This window comes from Salmo salar, chromosome 02, assembly GCF_965601325.2.
Source record: "Salmo salar chromosome 02, fSalSal1, whole genome shotgun sequence".
Lineage (NCBI taxonomy): Eukaryota > Metazoa > Chordata > Actinopteri > Salmoniformes > Salmonidae > Salmo > Salmo salar.
In genome coordinates, this window is record NC_138292.1 from 54,098,222 (window position 1) to 54,125,921 (window position 27,700).

General features: G+C 45.6%; 2 protein-coding genes, 2 non-coding genes and 1 pseudogene across 8 annotated transcripts in view; all 5 read right to left on the minus strand.

Annotated features, from left to right (window-relative positions):
* LOC106585779 (ubiquitin carboxyl-terminal hydrolase 34) overlaps positions 1-3,738 on the minus strand; it is a 62,065-nt gene extending 58,327 nt beyond the window's left edge. For all 5 annotated transcript variants that reach the window (XM_014172436.3, XM_014172427.3, XM_082964757.1 and 2 more), the window contains exon 1: positions 3,391-3,738. In XM_014172436.3, coding sequence (XP_014027911.3) covers positions 3,391-3,433 — 43 coding nt within the window. In that variant the 5' untranslated portion in view covers positions 3,434-3,738. The remainder of the gene's footprint in view (positions 1-3,390) is intronic.
* Positions 3,739-4,494: 756 nt separating this feature from the next.
* Positions 4,495-27,345, minus strand: LOC106585804 (exportin-1). The gene is made up of 25 exons (XM_014172449.3): positions 26,783-27,345; positions 25,785-25,916; positions 23,862-23,963; positions 23,511-23,583; positions 23,252-23,313; positions 23,099-23,143; positions 22,812-22,993; positions 22,459-22,507; positions 22,248-22,367; positions 20,761-20,889; positions 20,290-20,448; positions 18,308-18,505; positions 17,872-18,010; positions 17,468-17,649; positions 16,774-16,930; positions 16,286-16,449; positions 15,898-16,032; positions 14,409-14,592; positions 13,849-13,955; positions 13,103-13,297; positions 12,469-12,637; positions 6,354-6,488; positions 5,921-6,077; positions 5,518-5,614; positions 4,495-5,351 (listed from the first exon to the last, which is right to left on the minus strand). The coding sequence occupies exons 2-25, from the start codon at positions 25,908-25,910 to the stop codon at positions 5,205-5,207; spliced, it is 3,213 nt and encodes a 1,070-aa protein (XP_014027924.1). The 5' UTR covers positions 25,911-25,916; positions 26,783-27,345; the 3' UTR covers positions 4,495-5,204.
* LOC123739728 (uncharacterized) lies at positions 5,674-5,792 on the minus strand (annotated as a pseudogene).
* LOC123739706 (small nucleolar RNA SNORA5) lies at positions 12,810-12,946 on the minus strand. The gene has a single exon (XR_006767871.1). It is a non-coding gene; the product is annotated as a small nucleolar RNA SNORA5 (small nucleolar RNA).
* Positions 17,145-17,277, minus strand: LOC123739816 (small nucleolar RNA SNORA17). Its single transcript, XR_006767935.2, has one exon. It is a non-coding gene; the product is annotated as a small nucleolar RNA SNORA17 (small nucleolar RNA).
* Positions 27,346-27,700: the final 355 nt, after the last annotated feature.

Below are 27,700 nucleotides of genomic sequence, written 5' to 3' on the forward strand. Positions count from 1 at the left end.
ACCTGTGGTTGTTTTGGAATACTTGAAGAGTTACTGCTACTTATTTTTCTTCACTACTAACTAAAAGTTGGACTTAAGACAAATTGCTAATGAAATCAACTATACATTGAATATTGCACGTTATGTTTGAGGGAGAAGTGTCATTTAAAAAAAGGTGCAGCCTACATGCAAACTTTGTGACAAAAGTGTCCATACCTGACTGACCTAGGCCTCAATGTCACATTCTTATCATGCATAGGGCATAATAACAACCACTGTGAAGATTGTAGTTGTGCCAAAACACTACCAAGAGAAACAGAAAACATAAAGTGGAACTAGTGTCTAGGGTCTGTTCTTGAGATGAGGAAACAACAAACAGGGTTCTAAAGTTCACCAGGGCACCTTGTCTTAACCCTGACCTAACTGTGCGTGTGACTGCCTTTATTCCTTTTTCAACCACTTTTGTTGTTTTTTTAATCTTGGACTGGACTCTGCCAAAACTCCCAGCTCCCTTCATAAAACAATCCATGACATTGTGTTCGGTGGCCTGTACCAAAAACATTGCGATCATCCCCAGATAAGAGGATCTGGATATCCCAGCCATTGTTCTGACAGCAAAGCTTTGAGCTTGTAACAAAAACATTAGAGAAGTAAAATAGACACCTACAACTCAGCAGGGATCTGCTGAGCTCAACTGCCTGTGTTGGTGGAAGTAACGTTAGTTGGCTTAGGTGCTGATCTAGGGTCAGTTTGGCTTTTTACATCAAAGGATTAGTGTTAGGCTAGGAGTGGGCAGGTAAGCTGGTCCAGAGATCTACGCTCAAGACCAACCTCTGCCTTGCTGGCCACAGTGCCAGACAGCATCTTAAAGCAGGGTGTGTGGAGATTGACAATGGCAACAACATGTTACATTTTAGTCATTTAGCAGACGCTCTTATCCAGAACGACTTAAAGGAGCAATTCGCAATGTCTTCTTCAAGGGGCCATCAACAGATTTTTCACCTAGTTGGCATGGGATTCAAACCAGCGACCTTTTGGTTTCTGGCCCAACACTCTTAACAGCTAGACTACCTGCCACCCTGCAGACTTACTTGCACAGCATATTCAATAGCAGGTTGAAACCCTTCATTCCCTCAGTAAGTCCCTCACTTCCTTTGCATGCATGCAGCCACACACAAAACATTCCCGGCTTCATGCATGCCACTACAGCAAATTTGGGGTCAGGAGTCACCTAGTGAACGCACACATGGGGCTGCCAGTCTCACACACATGGGGCTGCCAGCCTCACACACATGGGGCTGCCAGCCTCACACACATGGGGCTGCCAGCCTCACACACATGGGGCTGCCAGCCTCACACACATGGGGCTGCCAGCCTCACACACATGGGGCTGCCAGCCTCACACACATGGGGCTGCCAGCCTCACACACATGGGGCTGCCAGCCTCACACCTCTACTGGCGGCAGCCTGGTGCCGACAAACACTCACACAGGGGTGTACTCTGTTTTGCCCGTCACACGTAAAACAGCAGCTCTACTGTGAAAACATAGTACTGTGTAGCCTACTAGCCATTTCAAAACCATTGTTGATAGACATACATATGGGCCAGAGAGAGGGTGTTTTGCTCAAAGACAAAAGGAGGCCCTTTTAGAACACTAGTGACATAAGCCTACTCCTCCACACACTTTAATAATACACAAGGGAATGTGTGTCCACTGATTATTGGCCAAATGAAATGTATAGAACATTTAAGTAAGGCTACATTTCTCTTTCTGTAATTTGCCTACAAACCACCAAATTAATCTGAGCAGTGTGGTACTCATTGCTCATTTGAATAATAGATTTGCGCGAGGGGATAGGTTATGTTATATTCCATTAATCTAGTTTATTTTAAATGTGTATTGACAGGATAAAAGAACCTGAGCTGCACCATCATGATCCCCCTTTCAAAGCGGTCCTGCAATAATCAACCCACAACTGCTTTACCATGTGGGTTTGGATATCCTCCCAAAACATGGAGACAATTTAAAAAACGATTACTCCCCTCTTGTCCAAGTCACCAAATCAAACGTTTAGTTACTAATATCAGACTGAAAATAGGTGTAAGACATAAAACTCAAGACATCCTAACTAGTAAACAAACATATTAAGATTAAAATGCAAAATCCCATATTATTGATGGCAAACAACTCATATGGCATGAAGCACAGTACACCAGGCCACAAGGCAGACTGTCAGCAGTGTCTTCTTGCTACCGTCGCCAATGCATTCCCATATTCAGTTCGCTAACTAGGTAAAACAAGCACACTCCACATACAAACCATTGCAATTTCATAGACGTATAACTAGCTATAAATGCAATGGAGGAAACAAGAGACGTAGCCCTAAAAAAATGGGCCTTTGTTTATTCGCTCCCATATCCCGTTATGAAAGCAATATGGCCTAGTTAGCTAACGTTACCTCGTAGCTAGCAAATAATCTGTTCTAACGTTACTGTCAATTTTAATCTTAACTAGGAAATATATCCAATGGCATTCGTAGGCACATTTTATTTTGATTAAGAACAAGCTTATAATAGTTAACTAGCAAACAAAAACTCAAATGAGTCATAGTTGGCATACGTTACATGCCTAGTTGGCTAGCTAGCTTAATGTATTTTACGTAAAGTAACTAGTGAGCCCATATTACTCAGCTAACGTTAGCCGACAATGCTAAACATTTGCTTGTAATCTGGCAAAATTATATTACAGCGCCTGTGGCAACTCAAACATGAAAACTAAATCAGTCCGTTTTGATGCCAGTTGACCATAGCTAGCTGGCTAGTCAGTGAGTTAACCTTAGTTAACGTTGGACAACTCGTTAGTCAACGTGAAACTGACAAACATATCAACCAGACAGGCTAGCTAGAAAGAGCGAACACGCCTGCACAACATAACCACTTCAACCTCTCTCGTCTCGGACAAAAAAAAAAGGCACATGCAATGGGTAGCAAACATTTGTTATGGCCAAATACATGTCAAACCACATTTATACAGGCAGTTAACCAAACTGTTAAGTTAGCTAACCAAGTTAACATACAATGGCATCAACCCCGTCTAATTAGTTAGCTAACTAAGTTAAATTATGTTCAGAATCTCGTCCAGCTAGCAAGCCAGTTAAATCTGCTCAGGCATCCCCTTCATCCTGCAGCGATTTGACAGAGACAGGCCTCAAAGTTGCAGACAAGGTTCCATTTACATTCAGATCATTAATTCAAGACAAGGCCTTACATTGGCAGCTGTCTGGCTAGTGGAGAACCGGGTACGATAGCTAGCTGTCCAGCTTCCATCAGGTAGCCTAACTTAGCTAACGTTAGCTAGCATTAGGAGACCACTACGGCACTAAAACATTAAATACATTTTTTCCACTTACTTTCATTTAAAACCTCCACCAGCTCGGCGCAGTTTTCACACATCGTTCATTAAGAAAATAACAAAGGAAAAGTGTAGTCAAACCATTGGAAATTGTTGATGGATACGAATTGTTGGCACCTGGTTGTTTTGGGGGAAAAGGCCCGACGTAGTGGTTGGTGAAGGTTTGCTAATGCATTAAATAAAATAAGGGAGAGTAATAGATTCAGATTGAATTTGATACTAAATATCGTTGATAAAGTCAAAAAGTAAGAGGCATTAAGATAGAGTCGAGTCAATATCCAATCGGAGCGTTACTGGAGAGTGTAGATACGGCAGCCATATTGAAAAGGGGTGGGGGCACAGCATGTTCATAATTCGTAACTTTCCGTTGTCTCCTTCGCCTTGTTCGACTTTTTCCGCTAGTCTCGCGGTTACACCACCAGCAAGAACTGTTTACAAATGGCGTTTCATTCACAAGCAGCAGACAGTCGAGAGCACCAGCCAGCAGCCACTGAGGGGATTCGATTATCTGGCCCGGGTTACCCCGATGAGGGAAGGATACACCGGGTTAAAAGTGATTTCATTCGTTTTGGAACCGGGCTGCCTCCAGGGTGTGTGCCATGTGGCCCCTTCAGTAATGACTAAGATTCTGCTTTCCCATTGAGAACTCTTGAAATTTTAAACATATATTTGATGGAAAAGATGTTTGTTTCAGGACGAGTCACAATGCTGCCTTGTTGACGACAGAGTTTAGCAGATTACGGTTCAATTTGAGAGGGTGCTCCTCCCTCACAGCTTCTGCCCTTTCACATCACGGGCCATAGACCGGTGAACTGCGGCTCAGGTTAATAGATGGCCCTCATTGGCACCAGCAGACAGCTCACCTTACAGACATTTTATTCATTTGGGGAATTTGTCAGAGAAGTATTATGCCATGACATCGTTTTTTTATTTGTTACTCCAAAGTATTTACTTAAGTAATTTGACCTTAAAGTTCAACCTTCTTACTCTCAAAATGCAGACTTATCGGTGAGTGATTAATGGTTTCAAATCCTAATTCAGATATTGGATTTAATAACCTTCAATGATGGAAGGAAACACACACAAAATAGGACATACACAGTTTTGTAAAAATAACCAACTTTATGTTCCCATAGTACTAAGACAGCTTTACAAACAGGATGATATGCACATAACCTTCCTTTGATCTAACATTCTTGTCCAAATGTCAGAGCAGTCAGTTTTTGGTGCAAACAAATCCTGACTCGCCACATAAAAACTGCTGCCAAAACAGAAACAAAGGAAGCAGCGTCATTTACCGTCACATTCATCTGCAGGCTCCTCCAAAAAAACACACAGTTCTTTCTATTGGAGCACTTCCTGACACTACAGCGCTTTTTAAAGTAGCCTTTTTACGTGTGCTTTTAACATATCTTACATATAAACAAATAGAAGGAGTGTTGGTGGGGGGAGTGTAGGGAAAGAAAGAGGGTTAAAAATAATTATTTCTGTCAACTTCATGCACGACTAAACAGAGGATGACCAAAAATATAAAGCTTGAATTAGCGAGGGAAAAGGAGCAATACCGTATTATTACACAAATGACTCTGTATAAAATGCGTCTGTATGCAAAAAAATGTGAGTGCCTGAATCATAGGCACAATTCTCATTTACATATTGGCATTGATTTGGTCGACAAAGCACCTCAATCTCTCTCTCACTCACACACACACACACACACACTTGACAAGAGGAGCTCCCAGCTTCTCTTGGCTTTCTTTTTTTCAAAAACTGTACATGTTTACTGTTGTGTTCGTTCCTATGTGGCGGCGCTCAGTCGCACATCTCCTCGGGGAGCTCATGGGGGTTGAGGATGCCGGGGACGGACATCTGCAGCTTGTGTTTCTCCTCCTGGGCCTGCCGCAGCGACATCTCCCGCTCCTCCAGGAACAGGTCTGTGGTGTCCTCGCCAGCAAACTCCTGGACAGGGAGTAAAGAGAGACAGTTGAGTGTGAGGGACAAATATCACTTTGTCTACCATGCTCCAGTGGTTTGACACCTCAGACTGATAGACACGCGAGGGTCAGAGAGTTACTAAGCGTTTGCACCCGTGTGTGTGTGTGGCTACAAAACCAGAGTGACTCACCTTGATTTGCACCAGGAAGTCCCTCAGGTGCTCCTTGAAAGCGGGGATGTCCTGGTTCAAGCTGAACAGACCTGTTACAAACACCTTCACCTGGGCACTGGAATGGACAGGAGAGTCAGGATCACAACACAATCACTTGCCTACATACCAACTACCTACAGTTAGTAGATCACTTTAGATCAACTAGTTATTGTCTGAACTACAGGTTCACTGTGGCAGCCATTTGGGCCAGTGCGGTCCATTGTAGAGGAAGCAGCGAATTTGACAAGGCTGAAAACTAAACACATCCCAATCTTTGTGCTCAGAGTGGAGCACAACAAAATGATTCATTTTAAATTTACTTGACAGGACCCTCAGGGCAGCTAAGAATAATGCAGATAGGCAGGCTGACAGACACACTTACTCTTGTAAATGGGGGAAGGCTGTCTTGAGCAGGTTGGCCACGTACTCCTGAACGTAGCCCTGGTTGTTCTGGCTGGCTGGGTTGAGGGAGGCGCTGATTTTACCCTCCTCCACCAGGTTGAACATGTACGCCAGGATGGACGCGTGCATGGTTAGCCCTGCAGAAAGTCAAGCATAACATCAATTATACCCACGCTTGTCTGGCACTCACCAATGGCACTTAAGCACATTGTCATGTCCATCTGCCATGTCTGTGTTTGACTCTGCTGCGATGTGACATCAAAGTGAAATATCCCCACCAGGAATCAAACCATCTACCCATCTAGTGGGTAACAAGGACTCGGATTCCTCGCCTGTACCCAACACTTATTACAGCACCATAGATGTTTCCGGTGATATTTAACCGTCAGCCAACGATCCCACCACCCCCTCACCTGCTGTGTGCGAGGTATCTGTGACGACAGAGAAGATGTGCTGGAGGATGTCACAGAAATAGGTCTGGTAGAAGCTCTGTGCGGCAGCCTCCTCCTGGGCCACGTTCTGCAGCAGGGTGTAAAGAATCTGCAGACCTGGGGGACATGACGAGACAGACGGAGAAAGAGAGGATGCGGGATGAGTGGCTTGATGACAATAATAAGCAGGGCATATTCCACAATGTACCGAAAGGACTATTTTCTCAGACTCAGATTAAGCCCAAAAAAGCCTTAGTCCAGCATTACAGTTCATCCGTGTCTGAAACAACATTGTCACATCCGGTTTGGAGCGAGCAGTCGCACTACGCTTCGCTCCACAGGTAATATTACACTTCACTACATTACAACGACTTGATTTGTTTGATCTGAGCAATTCTTCTTAGCTAGCTACATAGCCGTCTTTGTATCAAAGATAATTGTGTAGTTTAGAGTAATTGAGTAATTATCGAGGCTAGCTATCTTCGTCCTCCTAACGTAGTCAACACTGCTAGCTGCTAGCTAGCTAGCTAGTCATCACTGCTAGCTAGCCAACTTCTACCGACTAGCAGCACTGTAGAAACTATTACATTACAACGTAACGACTTGATTAGTGTGGTGTTAGTGTTAGTTAGCCAGCTACATAGTTGTCTTTGCTGTCTCTGTATCTAAGATAATTGTGTAGTTTGAGTAATTATCGAGGTGAGCTAGCCAGCCGCGACGCGGCGCCAGACTTAGTCAACACACCTAGTCATCATTAACCCACTGCTTGCTAGCCAACCGTTACCGACTAGCAGCGCTGTAGATACTAATACTTTACAACGGAACGATTTGACTACTGCAGTGTTAGCTAGCTAGCTACTTAGTTGTCTTTGTCATAGCTTGATAATTGTGTAGTCTAGTAATTACCGAGGTTAGCTAGCCAGCCATCGAGGTTAGCTAGCCAGCTATTTCCGTCCCCCATGACGCCATTTTTCCTAACCCAGCCAACTATTACCGACGAGCAGCATTGTAGAAACTAATTACATTACAAGGAACGTCTTGATTAGTGTTATGTTAGCTAGCTAGCTACAAAGTTGCTTTGTATCATGACAAGGTGTAGTACTGAAACTATCGAGGTTACCTAGCCAGCTACACGTTCAAAGTCAACAACGCAGCCACTGCTAGCTAGCCTACTCCACCAGCCAGCAGTACTGTATCAATTAGTCAATAAGATTTTTGCAACGTAAGCTTAACTTTCTGAACATTCGAGACGTGTAGTCCACTTGTCATTCCAATCTCCTTTGCATTAGCGTAGCCTCTTCTGTAGCTTGTCTACTATGTGTCTGTCTATCCCTGTTCTCTCCCCTCTGCACAGGCCATACAAACGCTCCACCCCGGCGTGGCCGTTGCCACTCTAACCTGGTGGTCCCAGCGCGCACGACCCACGTGGAGTTCCAGGTCTCCGGCAGCCTCTGGAACTGCCGGTCTGCGGCCAACAAGGCTGAGTTCATCTCAGCCTATGCTACCCTCCAGTCCCTCGACTTCCTGGCGCTGACGGAAACATGGATTACCACAGATAACACTGCTACTCCTACTGCTCTCTCCTCGTCTGACTACGTGTTCTCGCATACCCCTAGAGCATCGAGCCAGCAGGGTGGTGGCACTGGAATCCTCATCTCTCCCAAGTGGACATTCTCTCTTTCTCCCCTGACCCATCTGTCTATCTCCTCATTTGAATTCCATGCTGTCACAGTTACCAGCCCTTTCAAGCTTAACATCCTTATCATTTATCGCCCTCCAGGTTCCCTTGGAGAGTTCATCAATGAGCTTGACGCCTTGATAAGTTCCTTTCCTGAGGATGGCTCACCTCTCACAGTTCTGGGTGACTTTAACCTCCCCACGTCTACCTTTGACTCATTCCTCTCTGCCTCCTTCTTTCCACTCCTCTCCTCTTTTGACCTCACCCTCTCACCTTCCCCCCCTACTCACAAGGCAGGCAATACGCTTGACCTCATCTTTACTAGATGCTGTTCTTCCACTAATCTCATTGCAACTCCCCTCCAAGTCTCCGACCACTACCTTGTATCCTTTTCCCTCTCGCTCTCATCCAACACTTCTCACTCTGCCCCTACTCGGATGGTATTGCGCCGTCCCAACCTTCGCTCTCTCTCTCCCGCTACTCTCCTCTTCCACCCTATCATCTCTTCCCTCTGCTCAAACCTTCTCCAACCCATCTCCTGATTCTGCCTCCTCAACCCTCATCTCCTCCCTCTCTGCATCCTTTGATTTCCTCTGTCCCCTATCCTCCAGGCCGGCTCGGTCCTCCCCTCCTGCTCCGTGGCTCGACGACTCACTGCGAGCTCACAGAACAGGGCTCCGGGCAGCCGAGCGGAAATGGAGGAAAACTCGCCTCCCTGCGGACCTGGCATCCTTTCACTCCCTCCTCTCTACATTTTCCTCTTCTGTCTCTGCTGCTAAAGCCACTTTATACCACTCTAAACTCCAAGCATCTGCCTCTAACCCTAGGAAGCTCCTGGCTACCTTCTCCTCCCTCCTGAATCCCCCCTCTCTGCGGATAACTTCGTCAACCATTTTGAAAAGAAGGTTGACGACATCCGATCCTCGTTTGCTAAGTCAAACGACACCGCTGGTCCTGCTCACACTGCCCTACCCTGTGCTTTGACCTCTTTCTCCCCTCTCTCTCCAGATGAAATCTCGCGTCTTGTGACGGCCGGCCGCCCAACAACCTGCCCACTTGACCCTATCCCCTCCTCTCTTCTCCAGACCATTTCCGGAGACCTTCTCCCCTACCTCACCTCGCTCATCAACTCATCCTTGACCGCTGGCTACGTCCCTTCCGTCTTCAAGAGAGCGAGAGTTGCACCCCTTCTGAAAAAACCTACACTCGATCCCTCCGATGTCAACAACTACAGACCAGTATCCCTTCTTTCTTTCTCTCCAAAACTCTTGAACGTGCCGTCCTTGGCCAGCTCTCTTGCTATCTCTCTCAGAATGACCTTCTTGATCCTAATCAGTCAGGTTTCAAGACTGGGCATTCAACTGAGACTGCTCTTCTCTGTGTCACGGAGGCTCTCCGCACTGCTAAAGCTAACTCTCTCTCCTCTGCTCTCATCCTTCTAGACCTATCTGCTGCCTTTGATACCGTGAACCATCAGATCCTCCTCTCCACCCTCTCCGAGCTGGGCATCTCCGGCGCGGCCCACGCTTGGATTGCGTCCTACCTGACAGGTCGCTCCTACCAGGTGGCGTGGCGAGAATCTGTCTCCGCACCACGTGCTCTCACCACTGGTGTCCCCCAGGGCTCTGTTCTAGGCCCACTCCTATTCTCGCTATACACCAAGTCACTTGGCTCTGTCATATCCTCACATGGTCTCTCATATCATTGCTATGCAGATGACACACAATTAATCTTCTCCTTTCCCCCTTCTGACAACCAGGTGGCGAATCGCATCTCTGCATGTCTGGCAGACGTATCAGTGTGGATGACGGATCACCACAAGCTGAACCTCGGCAAGACGGAGCTGCTCTTCCTCCCGGGGAAGGACTGCCCGTTCCATGATCTCGCCATCACGGTTGACAACTCCCTTGTGTCCTCCTCCCAGAGTGCTAAGAGCCTTGGCGTGACCCTGGACAACACCCTGTCGTTCTCCACTGACATCAAGGCGGTGACCCGATCCTGTAGGTTCATGCTCTACAACATTCGCAGAGTACGACCCTGCCTCACACAGGAAGCGGCGCAGGTCCTAATCCAGGCACTTGTCATCTCCTGTCTGGATTACTGCAACTCATTGTTGGCTGGGCTCCCTGCCTGTGCATTAAACCCCTACAACTCATCCAGAACGCCGCAGCCCGTCTGGTGTTCAACCTTCCCAAGTTCTCTCACGTCACCCCGCTCCTCCGCTCTCTCCACTGGCTTCCAGTCGAAGCTCGCATCCGCTACAAGACCATGGTGCTTGCCTACGGAGCTGTGAGGCGAACGGCACCTCCGTACCTTCAGGCTCTGATCAGGCCCTACACCCAAACAAGGGCACTGTGTTCATCCACCTCTGGCCTGCTCGCCTCCCTACCTCTGAGGAAGCACAGTTCCCGCTCAGCCCAGTCAAAACTGTTCGCTGCTCTGGCACCCCAATGGTGGAACAAGCTCCCTCACGACGCCAGGACAGCGGAGCCAATCACCACCTTCCGGAGACACCTGAAACCCCACCTCTTTAAGGAATACCTGGGATAGGATAAAGTAATCCTTCTAACCCCCCCTTAAAAGATTTAGATGCACTATTGTAAAGTGGTTGTTCCACTGGATATTATAAGGTGAATGCACCAATTTGTAAGTCGCTCTGGATAAGAGCGTCTGCTAAATGACTTAAATGTAAATGTAAACACCCATAATACACTGTTCAAAAAAAATAAAGGGAACACTAAAAATAACACATCCTAGATCTGAATGAATGAAATAATCTTATTAAATACTTTTTTCTTTACATAGTCGAATGTGCTTACAACAAAATCGCACTAAAATAATCAATGGAAATCCAATTCATCAACCCATGGAGGTCTGGATTTGGAGTCACACTCAAAATTAAAGTGGAAAACCACACTACAGGCTGATCCAACTTTGATGTAATGTCCTTAAAACAAGTCAAAATGAGGCTCAGTAGTGTGTGTGGCCTCCACGTGCCTGTATGACTTCCCTACAACGCCTGGGCATGCTCCTGATGAGGTGGCGGATGGTCTCCTGAGGGATCTCCTCCCAGACCTGGACTAAAGCATCCGCCAACTCCTGGACAGTCTGTGGTGCAACGTGGCGTTGGTGGATGGAGCGAGACATGATGTCCCAGATGTGCTCAATTGGATTCAGGTCTGGGGAACGGGCGGGCCAGTCCATAGCACCAATGCCTTCTTCTTGCAGGAACTGCTGACACACTCCAGCCACATGAGGTCTAGCATTGTCTTGCATTAGGAGAAACCCAGGGCCAACCGCACCAGCATATGGTCTCACAAGGGGTCTGAGGATCTCATCTCGGCACCTAATGGCAGTCAGGCTACCTCTGGCGAGCACATGGAGGGCTGTGCGGCCCCCCAAAGAAATGCCACCCCACACCATGACTGACCCACCGCCAAACCGGTCATGCTGGAGGATGTTGCAGGCAGCACAACGTTCTCCACGGCGTCTCCAGACTCTGTCACGTCTGTCACATGTGCTCAGTGTGAACCTGCTTTCATCTGTGAAGAGCACAGGGAGCCAGTGGCAAATTTGCCAATCTTGGTGTTCTCTGGCAAATGCCAAACGTCCTGCACGGTGTTGGGCTGTAAGCACAACCCCCACCTGTGGACGTCGGGCCCTCATACCACCCTCATGGAGTCTGTTTCTGACCGTTTGAGCAGACACATGCACATTTGTGGCCTGCTGGAGGTCATTTTGCAGGGCTCTGGCAGTCCTCCTCCTTGCACAAAGGCGAAGGTAGTGGTCCTGCTGCTGGGTTGTTGCCCTCCTACGGCCTCCTCCACGTCTCCTGATGTACCGGCCTGTCTCCTGGTAGCGCCTCCATGCTCTGGACACTACGCTGACAGACACAGCAAACCTTCTTGCCACAGCTCGCATTGACGTGCCATCCTGGATGAGCTGCACTACCTGAGCCACTTGTGTGGGTTGTAGACTCCGTCTCATGCTACCACTAGAGTGAAAGCACCGCCAGCATTCAAAAGTGACCAAAACATCAGCCAGGAAGCATAGGAACTGAGAAGTGGTCTGTGGCCACCACCTGCAGAACCACTCCTTTATTGGGGGTGTCTTGCTAATTGCTTTCCACCTGTTGTCTATTCCATTTGCACAACAGCATGTGAAATTTAATGTCAATCAGTGTTGCTTCCTAAGTGGACAGTTTGATTTCACAGAAGTGTGATTGACTTTGAGTTACATTGTGTTGTTTAAGTGTTCCCTTTATTTTTTTGAGCAGTGTATTTGAAATATAGAGTTAAGTAAACTACATTTCACCTCAGAGGAGTTTGACAACCTCATTCATCAACACAGATCCAATCTCGTGAAAGTCATAGTATGTATGAACAGGTAGGTAAGGCCAAAGCATATGGAGGGTCCTACCAGTGTCTGCAACATTCCTCATGGTGTGTTTGAAAGCCCAGATAATGGAGTCCAGAACCAGTTTGAACTGGGCCGGGGGAATGGAAAGGAAGGCCGGGAAGCACTGCGAGTTCACCGCTTGGAGGAGGTAGAAGAAATGGGTCCTATGCTCTGGGTACTCCTCAAAGTCCTGGAGAGGAAGAAAAAGGGGACAATTAAAGTTGGACAATGTCAGTGGAATTACTTTCTATAAGGAATAGACTGCTTGGATTATCTCAGTCATATACAGTCTTTGTTCACATATACAAAAAGTATCCTGTGTTCAACAATCCTGCACAACCATGCATTGTAAAGACTTGACCAATTGTCTGTAGTACAAATTCATCCCCAACACCCACGCAAAAGGGATGTGGGGCCCATGAACTACAGGTTCACTGTGGCAGCCATTTTGGCCAGTGCGGTCCATTGTGGAGGAAGCACCGAATTTGACACGGCTGCACACTAACACGTGTCTTTCTGTTAATGTTCCTTCGACATCATGTGCAGTCTATAAGGGCCACTCAGGCCAGCTAAGAATATGAACTAATTAATAGATTACAGCATTTTTAGTATAGTGCTATAATAGTATAGTAGAGGAAACATCTGTGAAACATACTTTATTGATCATGTTCAAAGTGCACTCAAAAACTGCGTCGAAGATCTTCGGGATCTCCCCGGTGATGTGTCCACCCAGCTTATTGACGATGGTCGCCATGGTGCTGAGCACCTCAGGCTCTCTGGCGGCGGGGACGTTGCGCTGGTAGTCGATGAGTACCGCCTCCAGCAGGGGCGGGACAAAGTTCTCCCCCACCTGAAGAACCACGGAACGTGGTAGAACGTGACCAGTTAATAAAGGGACATTCAATCTAACAAAGCAAACGGTCAGATAACTGAGGGCTTGGGGCTCCACTGGGGGATAGTGGTAATTCAGTTCATTGGCACCAGTTATTTTAGAGGAACTGACAGGCAAATGCTATATCTTTGTCTGTGATGTGAGCTATTCTCTGCCTTTTCAACGTGTAAGTGGATGAAATTGTTTCAATGGCCATGATGCCTCTGGATAAGGTTGGGGCTGTGTGGAGTGCAAGCTAGTCCAGACAGCGAGTTGGATCTTTCTGGTTGTCTTTCTGCCTCCCGTTTCTCTATGGTGTGGTTTAGACAGGCCATCTATGGTCTGAGAGACGCCCGCTCTGATCCCACCATTAGATTTAGATTTTCTGTTTATTTAACAAGGAACGTCAGTTAAGAACAAATTCTTATCTACAATTACAGCCTTCTAAGAGGATCTATTGGAGAACCACTGGTCTACAGCATTCCCTACAGGCTGTGACTCTAGATTTGATTAAGACAGGACAGACTCGCCATTTGTGGGTCGTTGGAGCGGCTGACCCAACCGGAGATCAGCTTGAGCGTTTCTCTCTTCACCGTCCTCATGCTCCGGATCAGGGGCTGCTTGGTCACCATCTCTCCTAGCAGGACAATAGAGCGTTAGTTAGCTAGCATAGGGTTTAGTGGGGTAGCATGGAGGTAGAATTGGAGAGCTCAGTGACGCTAAAGAAACGTTATTATGCCGCGTTCAAGACAACTGGGAAATCCGAAGGAGAAAAAAAAGGAAAAAAACTAGCTCCGACTGAGAAATTGGTGTGAATGGTCACCCAGCCCCGACTTTCCGACCTGAATATCACTGACGGCATGATTTGACATCGTATTTTTTCAGAGTTCCCAGTTGTCTTGAACGCACCGTTTGACTGGGCTTATAGTTCTGTGACTGATGCCGCAGACAGTTAAGCACACACACACTTTGACTAGCAAGTGCCTCAGGCATACAAGAGTGACAGACCCACACACACCAAGACAAACAAGCACCTCGGGCACACATATCAGATAGACCAGAGACAGACGACTAGGCACACACGTCTCACCGTTGGTCTGGATGGCAGAGGAGATGTTCTCACTCAGACACTTGTAGACATTGAGCATGTCCAGGTAGATGCGTCCCAGCTGCACCACGAAGGGGTGTCCCACGGCCTTGCAGGCACGCACGTTGGTCTTCAGGATGCTGCCCAGCTGACGCACCGTCTCCGCATCCTTCAGGATGTCCACATTCTGGGGGAGAGAGAGTCAACAAGTCAGTTAAAATGCTTTCACCGCATCTTCGGACAACATATTGTAAGTCGCTCTGGATAGCTTTTTACTGAAGTGTAAAAAGATGAGGCTTTGCGAGTTGCTATTTACAACAAATGGGAGAAAAAGCATTTGTTGCTGATAAAACTACAAGGGCATCTAACACGGTGTTCCTCTTCATTTCTCCATGGCACAGCGGTACAAGGTGGGTGTTCCTCTTCATTTCTCCATGGCACAGCGGTACAAGGTGGGTGTTCCTCTTCATTTCTCCATGCAACAGCGGTACAAGGTGGGTGACACCCTCGTGTTGTTTGGGTTGTGGGGGAGATCTTCGTGGGCTATACTCAGCCTTGTCTCAGGATGGTAAGTTAGTGGATGAAGATATCCCTCTAGTGATGTGGGGGCTGTGCTTTGGCAAAGTGGGTGGGGTTATATCCTGCCTGTTTGGCCCTGTCCAGGGGTATCGTCGGACGGGGCAAGTGTCTCCCAACCCCTACTGCTTCAGCCTCCAGTATTTATGCTGCAATAGTTTGTGTGTCGGAGGGCTAGTCAGTCTGTTATATCTGGAGTATTTCTCCTGTCTATCCGGTGTCCTGTTGTGAATTTAAGTATGCTCTCTCTAATTATCTTTCTTTCGGAGGACCTGAGCCCTAGGACCATGCCTCAGGACTACCTGGCCTGATGACTCCTTGCTGTCCCCAGTCCACCTGGTCGTGCTGCTGCTCCAGTTTCAACTGTTCTGCCTGCGGCTATGGAACCCTGATCTGTTCACCGGACATGCTACCTGTCCCAGACCTGCTGTTTTCAACTCTCTAGAGACAGCAGGAGCGGTAGAGATACTCTGAATGATCGACTATGAAAAGCCAATTGACATTTACTCCTGAGGTGCTGACCTGTTGCACCCTCGACAACCACTGTGATTATTATTATTATTATTAGATCCTGCTTGTCATCTATGAACATCTGAACATCTTGGCCATGTTCTGTTATAATCTCCACCCGGCACAGCCAGAAGAGGACTGGCCACCCCTCATAGCCATTCCTCTCTAGGTTTCTTCCTAGGTTCTGGCCTTTCTAGGGAGTTTTTCCTAGCCACCGTGCTTCTACACCTGCATTGCTTGCTGTTTGGGATTTTAGGCTGGGTTTCTGTACAGCACTTTGACACCAGTGATGTAAGAAGGGATTTATAAATACATTTGATTGATCGATTGTGTTGCATCCATACAATTTAAAATGCTTTGAAACAAAAGTAACCAAAACACAATCCCTTAGTGGAGTGTGACTTACCTTGGTGGCCTGTTGGATGATGCTGTCCCACACCTGGTTGGGTAGCAGCATGTACTTCTCGATGAGGTGCTCTTGCACGGCCTGGTCCGTCTGGGCCCCGATCATGTAGCCCACCGCCTCGTAGAACGTGTGCACCTGGGGGGAAGAGATACGAGGTTGATTATGGTCATATGAACATCTGCTGCTTCATAGCCAACTCCAGCCATTTCACATGGCTGTGACAACTGGAAACAGGTTGCTCCCTGAACTTGGCCAATAGAAAACTCAAAACCAGTGTTGCTATTTGAAAATGTTTTTCAACTACTACTGTATTTTACTCTTCGTTTTGGTTGTTTTCAGGGGCCTGTAGCTCAACTGTGTTACGGCTAATCTTGGTGTATCTGTGTACCTGTTGGGGCTGGAGATCACAGATGATGGTGTTGATGTTGTTGAGGATCTCGTCGATGAAGGGCATCACCTCGCCCACCTGCACCTGGACAAAGTGGCGCCGGCACTTCTGGGCGATCTTGATGAAGGTGTCGCACGCCATGTCCTGCACACCATCGTGAGTCTCTGCCGGGAACAATTGCATTCAAATAAAATGTTCAATAAAAGACAAACACTGTTGGGGCGTGTTCATTTGGACATACCGTAGCGGAACTTTTTTTTAAAGCTTTGACTTGTAAACCGCAAATGAGTGTTTTCTTATTGGACTAGTCCAGGTAGTCCCTCCCTGTTTCACTTGGTTTTCTTCTGTCTTGTGCCAAATGAACAGAGTCCTAGTATTTTGCATGGATGCAAAATCACACTAAGGAAATACATTTTCAAACAACACTGAAAACAGTATCCTGTATCTTTTTGAGATATGCAAGTGGTGGCCTGAACAAAGTTGCTTACCGTGCATGAACTCAAAGAGCTTGTTAACAACAGTCTTGAGGAACTTCCAGTGGGCTCGGAGGAAGCGTGGGTACTGGCCCACGATGTACATGATGTTTGAGGCGATGATGGCCTTGTTGTCCTTCCCCCTCTTCTGTTCACAGAGGCCCAGCAGGTCCTGGAGACATGAGAAAACAAAAGTCGGTCAATAACATTTTTCCCGTGTCCAAGGGCATTGAAATATTTGATATTGATTTATACACTTTGTTCTGTTGGAATTTAGACAGACACTCTACAGCAGCAGAGTTGGGGACAATTACATTTTAAGTCTTGTCAGGTGACTTGGACGTGTAATTTCTCCATAAGTGTAATTTAATTCTTTTTTTTTGCCAAATGTCGCTTCAATCAATCACTCCAAGCACCCACTGTTCTGAGTCCTCGGCGTAGACATAGCCCTGTTACTCTCCGCCCCTCATGACACAGGCTCAACACGCACAGTCAGACTGCAACACCTCAAGGGGCAGGCCATTCAATTTCTGAACAGTAAGGGTAACATTTCTGGTCTAACAGAGCACGGAATTGATGACTAAGACCAGCAACTACTGTATGTGTGTATTTTTCCCCTTTAAAGACTGTAGCTACCTGTGAAGGTGCGACGCGTGTATGTGCGTGGTTGCGAGTGCACGCTGTGTCCGTTACACAGACTACTACAGACCTTGATGACGGTGACCAGGAACCTCTTCTCGTCCTCCTCGTGCATGGCCCCGCTGATGGAGCCGATGGCCCAGCATAGCGTGTTCAGGTTCCTCCACGACCACTCTGTCCCATTGACCTGGTTGTGCAGCTTCTCCGTCATGATGCGCTCCGTGTCCGCGTAGTCCAAATGGGTCAGGTAAACTGGGGGGGTGGGGGAAGAGAGGGAGTATGTGAATAGTGCCCTACGTTATAGACAACGAACAAAAGTGTGTGGGAGAAATGTGCGTCACTGACAGAGCGATCAGTTGTGGAAAGTTCCTTTGACAAAGGAAAAGATTGAGGATTAACTGACATTACAGACTAGAGAGAGAGGACGTGTATGTGTGTGTGGAAATATCAGACTGTCCTGGGCCAGGCACTCACCCAGTGTCTCTCTCATGTTCTTATAGAGGTTGATTGAGTCTGTGTCCTTCATGAACTCTCGGACCACCTCTCCCTGGTCATTCTCCACCACCAGCACTTCCTCTGGCTTGGCCATTCGGCTCACCATCAGCGTACGCACCTGTGTCACCGGGCAGACAACATGCCAGTGACTATTAATGGACAATCTAAATAAAGCAATCCTAACAGAGACACCATGATGAGGCAGGGACACAGTAGAACAGCAAGGTTGTGTTCAGTAGGGGGAAAACAGTTTGAAGTGGTGGGAACCTTGTTCGATTGTCTCACATTTTTTATTTATTTTGTAGATTGCTTTGCTACGCTGTGCCCTATGACACGACCCTGAAGGACATTGGTTTGGGGGAAGGTCAAGAGTGTGTGTGTACCCGTCCATCGGTCTCTGTGTGTTACTCCTCACCTTGGAGAGCACGGGCAGGTAGAGGTGCCGGCGTGGCGGCACGTCAAAGTGCTGGCTCCCAGAGAGCAGGGGGGAGGTGGAGGTGGAGAAGGGGCTCTCCCTGTAGAGCTCGGCCGCCAGGTGGTTCCAGTACTCCAGACAGATCTTAAAGATCTCTGTCTCCTCCACCTCAGACACCAGCAGCATGTAGTGCAGAGCCTGGAGGGGAGAGGGGGTGATTAGAACAACAGAAGGTAAGGAGAATGTTGAGGATTGGGGGGGTTAGCTCCATTTCAATGGTGTGTGACTTGAGGATGAAAACACAAACTGAACAAAAACAGAATTTAAAAAATTAAACGCAGATAACAAACTCAGCAAAAAATAAACGTCCCTTTTTCAGGACCCTGTCTTTCAAAGATAATTCGTAAAAATCCAAATAACTTTCCCATGCTTGTTCAACTAACCACAAACAATTAATGAACATGCACCTGTGGAACAGTCGTTAAGACACTAACAGCTTACAGACGGTAGGCAATTAAGGTCACAGTTATGGAAACTTAGGACACTAAAGAGGCCTTTCTACTGTCTGAAAAACCCCAAAAGAAAGATGCCCAGGGTCCCTGCTCATCTGCGTGAACGTGCCTTAGGCATGCTGCAAGGAGGCATGAGGACTGCAGATGTGGCCAGGGCAATAAATTGCAATGTCCGCACTGCAAGACACCTAAGATCGCGCTACAGGGAGACAGGACGGACAGCTGATCGTCCTCGCAGTTGCAGACCACGTGTAACAACACCTGCACAGGATTGGTACATCCGAACATCACACCTGCGGGACAAGTACAGGATGGCAACAACAACAGCCCGAGTTACACCAGGAACGCACACCAGGAACGCACAATCCCTCCATAAGTGCTCGGACTGTCCGCAATAGGCTGAGAGGCTGGACTGAGGGCTTGTAGGCCTATTGTAAGGCAGGTCCTCATCAGACATCACCGACAACAACCTCTCCTATGGGCACAAACCCACCGTCACTAGACCAGACAGAACTGGCAAAAAGTGCTCTTCACTGATGAGTCGCGGTTTTGTCTCACCAGGGGTGATGGTCGGATTCGCGTTTATCGTCGAAGGAATGAGCGTTACACTGAGGCCTGTACTCTGGAGCGGGATCGATTTGGAGGTGGAGGGTCGTTCATGGTCTGGGCGGTGTGTCACAGCATCATCGGACTGAGCTTGTCGTCATTGCAGGCAATCTCAATGCTGTGCGTTAGAGGAAAGACATCCTCCTCCCTCATGTGGTACCCTTCCTGCAGGCTCATCCTGACATGACCCTCCAGCATGACATGCCACTAGCCATACTGCTCGTTCTGTGCGTGATTTCCTGCAAAACAGGAATGTCAGTGTTCTGCCATGGCCAGCGAAGAGCCCAGATCTCAATCCCATTGAGCACGTCTGGGACCTGTTGGATCGGAAGGTGAGGGCCATTCCCCCCAGAAATGTCCGGGAACTTGCAGGTGCCTTGGTGGAAGAGTGGGGTAACATCTCACAGCAAGAACTGGCAAATCTGGTGCAGTCCATGAGGAGGAGATGCACTGCAGTACTTAATGCAGCTGGTGGCCACACCAGATACTGAATGTTACTTTTGATTTTGACCCACCCTTTGTTCAGGGACACATTATTCAATTTACGTTTGTCACATGTCTGTGGAACTTGTTCAGTTTGTCTCAATTGTTGAATCTTATGTTCATATAAATATTTACACATGTTAAGTTTGCTGAAAATAGTTGACAGTGAGAGGAATTTATTTTTTGCTGAGTTTAGTATTTGAGGTCAAAGGTAAAATTGTTCTGGCTGCAGTACAGGTTGGGGAAGAACAAGGGGGTATGTGAACTGTTAATACGTGACTTTTATGAATGAAAGCGATTGATCCATGCATTCTCCCCCAAAAACATTGTAGGAACAGTATCTCTGCTGTTATTGTCCAGTATTCACGGAGTTAACGTTACCTCCACGAGTGTCTCCCTAAGGTTGGGCCTCTTCTCGATGAGCTGTCCATGCTCTTTCAGGAAGGTGCAGAGGAACAGGCTGAGGTTCTGGATGAAGTTCTGCTCGTCGTCCTTGCCGTTGGAATATGCAAGGCGGATGTTAGTGTTCAGGGGGAGCATCTAACACGCAAAGAGAGATAAGAGAAAAATACTGATTATTTGATGCGTCAATTAGTGTTAATTCACACAAAAAAAGGTACAAATGTATGCTAACTTCTTAATAGTTGTTATGATGCCTGCAATATGATCGTTGTTGAAACACAGAGGAGGCACATAGGGTCTGCAGTATCCTGTTTAAAAGAATATATGTAACCCATCGGTTTGTCCTGCTCCATCATTTGGGTACCACTGCTACAATACAGTTTTGACAGTAGGCTTAACTGGCCAGCAGATGGAGCTATGCGTACCAGTTTGAGTTGACATGGTGTGTACCTGTTTGAGCTGACCCATGGTGAGGGTGAAGAGGTTGACAAACTGCTCCTCATACTGGTTGACACTCACACCGGCGGTCTCCGTCAGACACTTCAGCGTCACGTTGCGGAACATGGGCACGTTCAAGAACTGGGAACGGACGAGAGGAAGAAGAGGTTAGTCAACAGGGTCGTATTCACTAGGCACCAATCAGGAGAAAACTGAAACAAGGAGGGACTACTTGAGCTTGTCCAATAAGAAAAAGTTTTGGACTGAAGTTCAGTCCACAACAGTTCACCTGACAAGATTGAATCCAAACATTACACTTGATTTTATGTGCATTTTACATTCTGTACTTTGATGCATTTGCTGATAACGAAATCTGAAAATACTCTGGATACATTCAGTAACATAAGAATATTCCTGAAGAATGTGGGGTAGGTGCAACATAAGACAAAGAAAATGACAAGGATTTAAGTGAGAGGACTAACTGGTGTCTCCAAGTGGCCACACACCTCTCAAAGAAGAGTCTTCAACTATAAGCTTCTTTTTTTTTGCTCTCCTATCTGTGCTGTTGAGGATCTAGAGCAAGCACACTTGTAGTTTAGTCCTGAACACATCCCCGCCATCGCACAATTACTATTGTGGTTTACGCAATCCAATAACACCCCATTAAAAATAGCAATCTGGGTCAAGTGGGCATGATTTGAAAGCTTATTCTATTGCCAACATGACCAGCCGTTATAAAATATGATATTACAGTGTTCAAACGGCAATTGAGAAACTTGGTGCACATAGAAAGGAGTCATGACTGCATTCAGGTGATGCTGCAAATTTTCTTCACAATTAACAAACATAGGCTCATTCAGTTCAGAACAACCCAGGGTATGATGCCATATCACATTGTAACTTTACAACAAACAGTGATCATAAACTTTGACACTGTATATGACATGAGTTTTATGATTTGGATATGTGAAGGTCACATTTGGACGAGTGTTTGGCTTGCTTGTATGACATCAAAGCGGTACTTATTATAATCCTCATGTCTCATCTCTCAAAATACAGTCCTGCTCAGCCACTACAGAGCTCTGACCTCATGTACAGCATGTTACTGTACAGCCACTACGTTCCAATTTAGGCACTTATTAGCGGCCAAATCTGCCATTTTCAGCCCGTATACGGGTACAAGTGTACGGATGTTTGCAGCAGACCAAGTTGCCGAAGCAACAAGGTGCAAATGTCTCAAACGTTCACAATATTGTTCCTCCGGTTCTTACGCACTTGCAAGCAAAACCAATGCAAGAGCGCCTTTGTGAGAGGATGCCTATAGTTCAACTGCTGTTTCAAGTTTCCACAAGCTGGTATTGCTTAATCACATCAAAAACACCACTACATTGCCTAGGGAGATGTTTCAATGGAACCGAGAAGTAGTAATAAGTCGATACTTAGTCATCTCATTTTCATTATGGGGACAGGTGCAAGTGAGTCATCAGGAGTTGAGTTACCTTGTACACCAGAGTGCTGATCAATTTGGTCTCAAATATGTACCCCAGGGGGATCCAGTTCAGGAAACGCAGGAGAGTCTCGAGTGTGGCTTGGACCAGAGGGGCATTCTGGGAGTTTTCCTGCAGAAAATGTTTGCATTTAACTTGCGTTGGGTATTCAACATGTCAATTTCATATCAAGACAGTTTAGAATCCCTGAGCCATTGCTTACCATGACAAACTGGCAGAGCTGAAATATTTGCGAGAATTCATTGCACATACTGAAAGAAAAAGAAAATCATTACTAAATAGCATGTCAGTGTACAATTCCATCTTATCTACCCATGCTTTCAAATAATGTGATGATAAAAAAATGTACAATTCAGTTGCCATGAAGGACTGGTAATGATACCAACCACTAATACTCAGGGAAACAGACTCTTTGCAATATACAATACATCTCCAAGCAGCCAAAGCATTTATTGTATAAATAAGCATTCAATTGTACTGTGTAGACTACATTGTATCCTGCGCATATGACAAACTTTAAAGTTATTAAGTAGCTGGATAGGAGATGTTATGTACCTGTCTTTCAGGTGTTTGGCCTTGACCTGGGTCATCTGCCCGCTGGAGAAGTCAAAGACCTCCTCACTGAGCAGCTTGAGGATGATCATGTTGTTCTGACACAGGCTCTCGCTGGTACGGCTGGCACCCACGATGTCACTGATGAAGGTGGGCCAGTGCTTGGGCCACTCCTGCTTCAGGATCTACACAAGCAGAGGAGACACATTGCATTTGATTGTTTCAGTTTTAACAATTTGTAATGACAGGACAGACGTGTTTCTTACAAAATTGTATTTTATTTTTTTTACCTGTACAAGGATCATGTTGAGTTTTGCGATGTACACTCCATCTTTCTGAAACACAGATTAAAAACGCATATGAAATTTGGGAACGAGCACAGAATTTCAACATGGAAAACATTGCAGCGACAAACAGAGTCAAACACCGGAACCACTCTTTACCTCGACATTTGCGGCATCAGATGAGGTCTTGATAATCAGACCAACGACGTACTTCTTTATTCCTGAAAACATGCAGAAATGTTTGACTCAACATAGTCAAAGATAAAAATGTTTGTCTGCATAACACGGAACATTAGCTATGTAGTCTAGCCACGTTATTCCCTTATCTTAATGTCACTGTTCATTCCCAAGGTTCGTATCTCACGCTTGGCCCTAATATAGTTGTGTTATTCCAAACAACCAATGCAGCGGGTGTTACCTTCACATTGATTTCTTGGAAGAATCTTCCAGCGTGTTTTGATCACAGTCTCCAGAATTTGCAGTGCATAGTACTGGAATGGAGAGGGAGAGGCTTAGACTATCAGGAAAGGCATATCACTCACAACTTCATCTCATTTCCACTAATAAGACAGATCTTGCATGTTTGATATATATTGGATAAAATACATCAAAAGCTAACAAATGTAATAAACAAAATCTACACATCTATGGATCCAACTGGACTGCCAATGCCTGGCTGTAATGATATGCTTTTCAATGTTGACTTATATATTCGGCCTGGTTAGAGGATGTAAACCGATCACAAGAAATGAATCACTGACACACATACTTTAGTCTTCATGTTCTGAGAAAACTCCAGGATGGTGTCGACTCGTGTCCATGCGTCCGGGTGATCCTTGAGGTTGGTCAGCACCTCCTGTGCCATGCGTTGCTGTGGAAGACGAGGAGAGAGAAACTGTTCTGAGATCTGTGTGGCTTTAACTTCTTTGGGATCTGGGGGCAGTATTGAGTAGCTTGGATGAATAAGATGCCCAGAGTAAACTGCCTGCTACTCAGGCCCAGAATCTAGGATATGCATATTATTAGTAGATTTGGATAGAAAACACTCAAGTTTAAAACAGTTTGAATGATGTCTGTGAGCATAACAGAATTCATATGGCAGGCAAAAACCTGAGAAAAATCCAACCAGGAAGTGGGAAATCTGAGGTTTGTAGTTTTTCAAGTGATTGCCTATCCAATATACTGTATCTGTGGGGTCATATTGCACTTCCTAAGGCTTCCACTAGATGTCAACAGTCTTTAGAACCTTGTTTCATGCTTCTACTGTGAATGGGGAGAGAATAAGAGCTATTGGAATCAGGTGTCTGGAAAAATGGCATGAGCTCAGTCACATGAGTTCCTTTACATTTCTAAAGACAAAGGCATTGTCCGGTTGGAATATTATTGAAGATTTATGATAAAAACATCCTAAAGATTGATTCTATACATCGTTTGACATATTTCTACAAATGTAATTCAACTTTTTTGACTTTTCGTCTGGACTCAGTGCATGCGCTTACTGCATTTGGAATAGTGAACTGAACGCGCGAACAAAAAGGAGGTATTTGGACATAAATATGGACTTTATCGAAACAAAACAAACATTTATTGTGGAACAGGGATTCCCGGGAGTGCATTCCGATGAAGATCAAAGGTAAGTGAATATTTATAATGCTATTTCTGACTTTTGTTGACTCCAACATGGCGGGTATCTGTATGGCTTGTTTTGGTGCCGTAAAGCTTTTTTTTAAATCTGACACAGCGGTTGCATTAAGGAGAAGTGTATCTTTAATTCTATGTAAAACACTTGTATCTTATATCAACGTTTATGATGAGTATTTCTGTACACTGATGTGGCTCCCTGCAAAATCACTGGATGTTTGAGGCAAAACATTACTGAACATAACGCGCCAATGTAAACAGATTTTTGGATATAAATATGAACTTTATCGAACAAAACATACATGTATTGTGTAACATGAAGTCCTATTAGTGCCATCTGATGAAGATCATCAAAGGTTAGTGATTCATTTTATCTCTATTTCTGCTTTTTGTGACTCCTCTCTTTGGCTGGAAAATGGCTGTTTTTTTTGTGACTAGGTCGCTGACCTAAATCATATAGTACGCTAGCGTCCCACATATCCCAGAGAGGTTAAAGGTCTAATCCGCAGTTGAAACAAAGTATTAACCCTGCCACTAAGGGATGGAGAAATGTAAACACTCAAATTCATAGAGAGCAATGGATGCAAGGACTGATCTTCCATGATATGAAAGTTACAGTTTTAACCATGTTCAGGCTATACGTCCTTTGTTTATGTTTACAAACATGGGAGTAAAGTAAGTTTGTATTTTGAGTCATAACGGGGTACAATTGTCTGGCTACCTAAACTCCTTGCTCCGGCCAAACCCTACACCACGCCTACTGACTTAAGGATCTGAGTAACTCCCGACGATTTCTAGAATGGAAAGCTATTCTAGACCGTAGGATTGGTCCCATAAACCAAAAGTTTGGGCGAGAGCCAGAACACACATGGGTAAAGCAACTTTAAATTCAGCTTTGGCTTTGATACTCAAACCCAATTACAACTGATCCAATCACTATTTTTGGACAAAACCCCCGATTTTGAAGTCACTGCAAACAGCCTCAATGATGGCAATCTGACTGAAGTATGTAGCAAATGATAGCGCAGCAGAAGGGCAAGGAGCAGCTCACCTGTGATCCAATGTCATAGTACATGGAATTGACTACATTGTCCAGCAGATTTATGTCCAGCTTTTGACTGAAGTCTAGCAGCTGTCTTGCTGCATGATCCGCCAACATTGTCATGTTTGCTGGCATAGAGCTCTAGGAATGGAGGGGTGAAGGGAAACATGAGAACAAATGGCAGAACATGAGAACAAATGGCAGAACTTAACTACAGACAGACCTGTAAATAAAACCTAACCAGAAGACCAATGATATTATTTTCACTCCCTATATTACTAGCTATGGCTACACCCACCCACGTAACAACAATGGCGAAATATTGAGTGTGACTAAAATTGCGACATCACTCGCAAGCCTGTAAACTTGAATAGATTGGGCAATTGCGACACCATGGACCACAAGTGGTATTTATGGCGCGTTCAAGTGCTAGTCGGGACCAGGAGAATCGAAAATGTCCGACTTGTAAACTGGTTGTAGTTAAACACGTGTAAGGTTTAAACCAGTTAATCAGTCGTACATTCCGAGTTTTCCAGTCCGAGAAGCACTTAAACGCGGCAATACAGCGACCCCTCCCTCCATCCAGCGATACGAGAGTGCTGCTATTGCTAGTTGATAACGTTAGCTTGCTAGCTGACGTTACTGTTTAACTTATGGCTAACTTAGCGTTTATTATTGTTAGCTAGCTTTACCTCTATTGTGTATACCACTTAGCTACGTCTAAATTAACTGACCTCAAAGTTGACACAGGTCTAGCTAGCTTGTCGCATAAACTAACGTCTTGGCTAATGTAGTTATGTTAAGTCTGTAAGATGATTAAATTACGACTACTATATTATAATAACAATTATAGCTAGCAAGTTAGTTTAGCTATAAAAATCAGTCAACTAGCTAAAAAGCTAGTTAGCCAGCAAGCTATTAGTATTAGCTAACGTTAGCTACATCACTACCCAAACTCAAGAAATTCAACCCATTTAACGAGCTAAACAGCTAGCTACCAAACTTACCTGATTTAGTCTTTCCGTTGTAATAAAAAAAAAATTGACTTTTGCTCTTATTTTTCAACTCTCGTCTGGCTGGATGTCAGGCTATCTCATGGCACACGTTCCAGTGTGGTTGACATTCGCTAGCTAGCTTCCTGGCGAACTAGCTAGCCAAAGGATTGATGTCCTGATAGCACGCCGTTAGCTGTATGTCCTGCCACTGAAGCGAAGTTTTAGTATGATAATGTACATTTAGCAATTTACCATATAGCAAATAAAAGTCCACGGACTAGTGTAGAAGTATCTTAGCAATGATTAAGCCGTTGCTGACGGTGAGAAATGTTATCAAGTTAGCCTGCTAATGCACAAGCCAATGATGACTTAGCTTCCCTTGTCTAGCTAACAATTTACGGAGTCACACGTATTGCGTTATTCCGGTTCATAATCACAAAATAAAATAATCTTGAGTTTATTATTGGTTCTATTCGTATATAATATTTGATAGCAGGGCTGTGTAAGAGCGTGTACGCTAGCTCTTCATCTCATGCTTCAAACCCAAGACCGGTTGAAACCGGTTAAGACTGGGATATTCCATCTAGGTTTTTCGGCCCATGGCGCCGCGTAAAATTTGGACTATGTGCACGCCCTTGAGTGATCCGATTGGTTTGTCCTAAAATTGTACAAGGGTTGTCCTGTTATTTTACGGGCTAAAGATGCTGTCAATCAAAATGAACATCCATCCTTCAGTACCCATGCGGCTGTGTTTTCCGTTGGTCTGCGGAGTCCACACACCCAAAACATATATAGTCAATTTGGGTTGGTAAATGACTTCAAGTCTATGTACTGTACATAGACTTGAAATCACTGGCCACTTTAATAATGGAACACTAGTCATTTTAATAATGTTTAAATACTGCTTTACTCATCTCATACGTATATACT

Coding starts and splice junctions, on each gene's coding strand:
- LOC106585804 (XM_014172449.3), bottom strand. CDS start 25,910: ATGCCAGCAAACATGACAATGTTGGCGGATCATGCAGCAAGACAGCTG. Junction 14,593..15,897: donor TCATCCAACAGGCCACCAAG/GTAAGTCACACT, acceptor TCTCTCCCCCAG/AATGTGGACATCCTGAAGGA. Junction 13,956..14,408: donor CTCTGCCATCCAGACCAACG/GTGAGACGTGTG, acceptor TTGTCCTGCTAG/GAGAGATGGTGACCAAGCAG.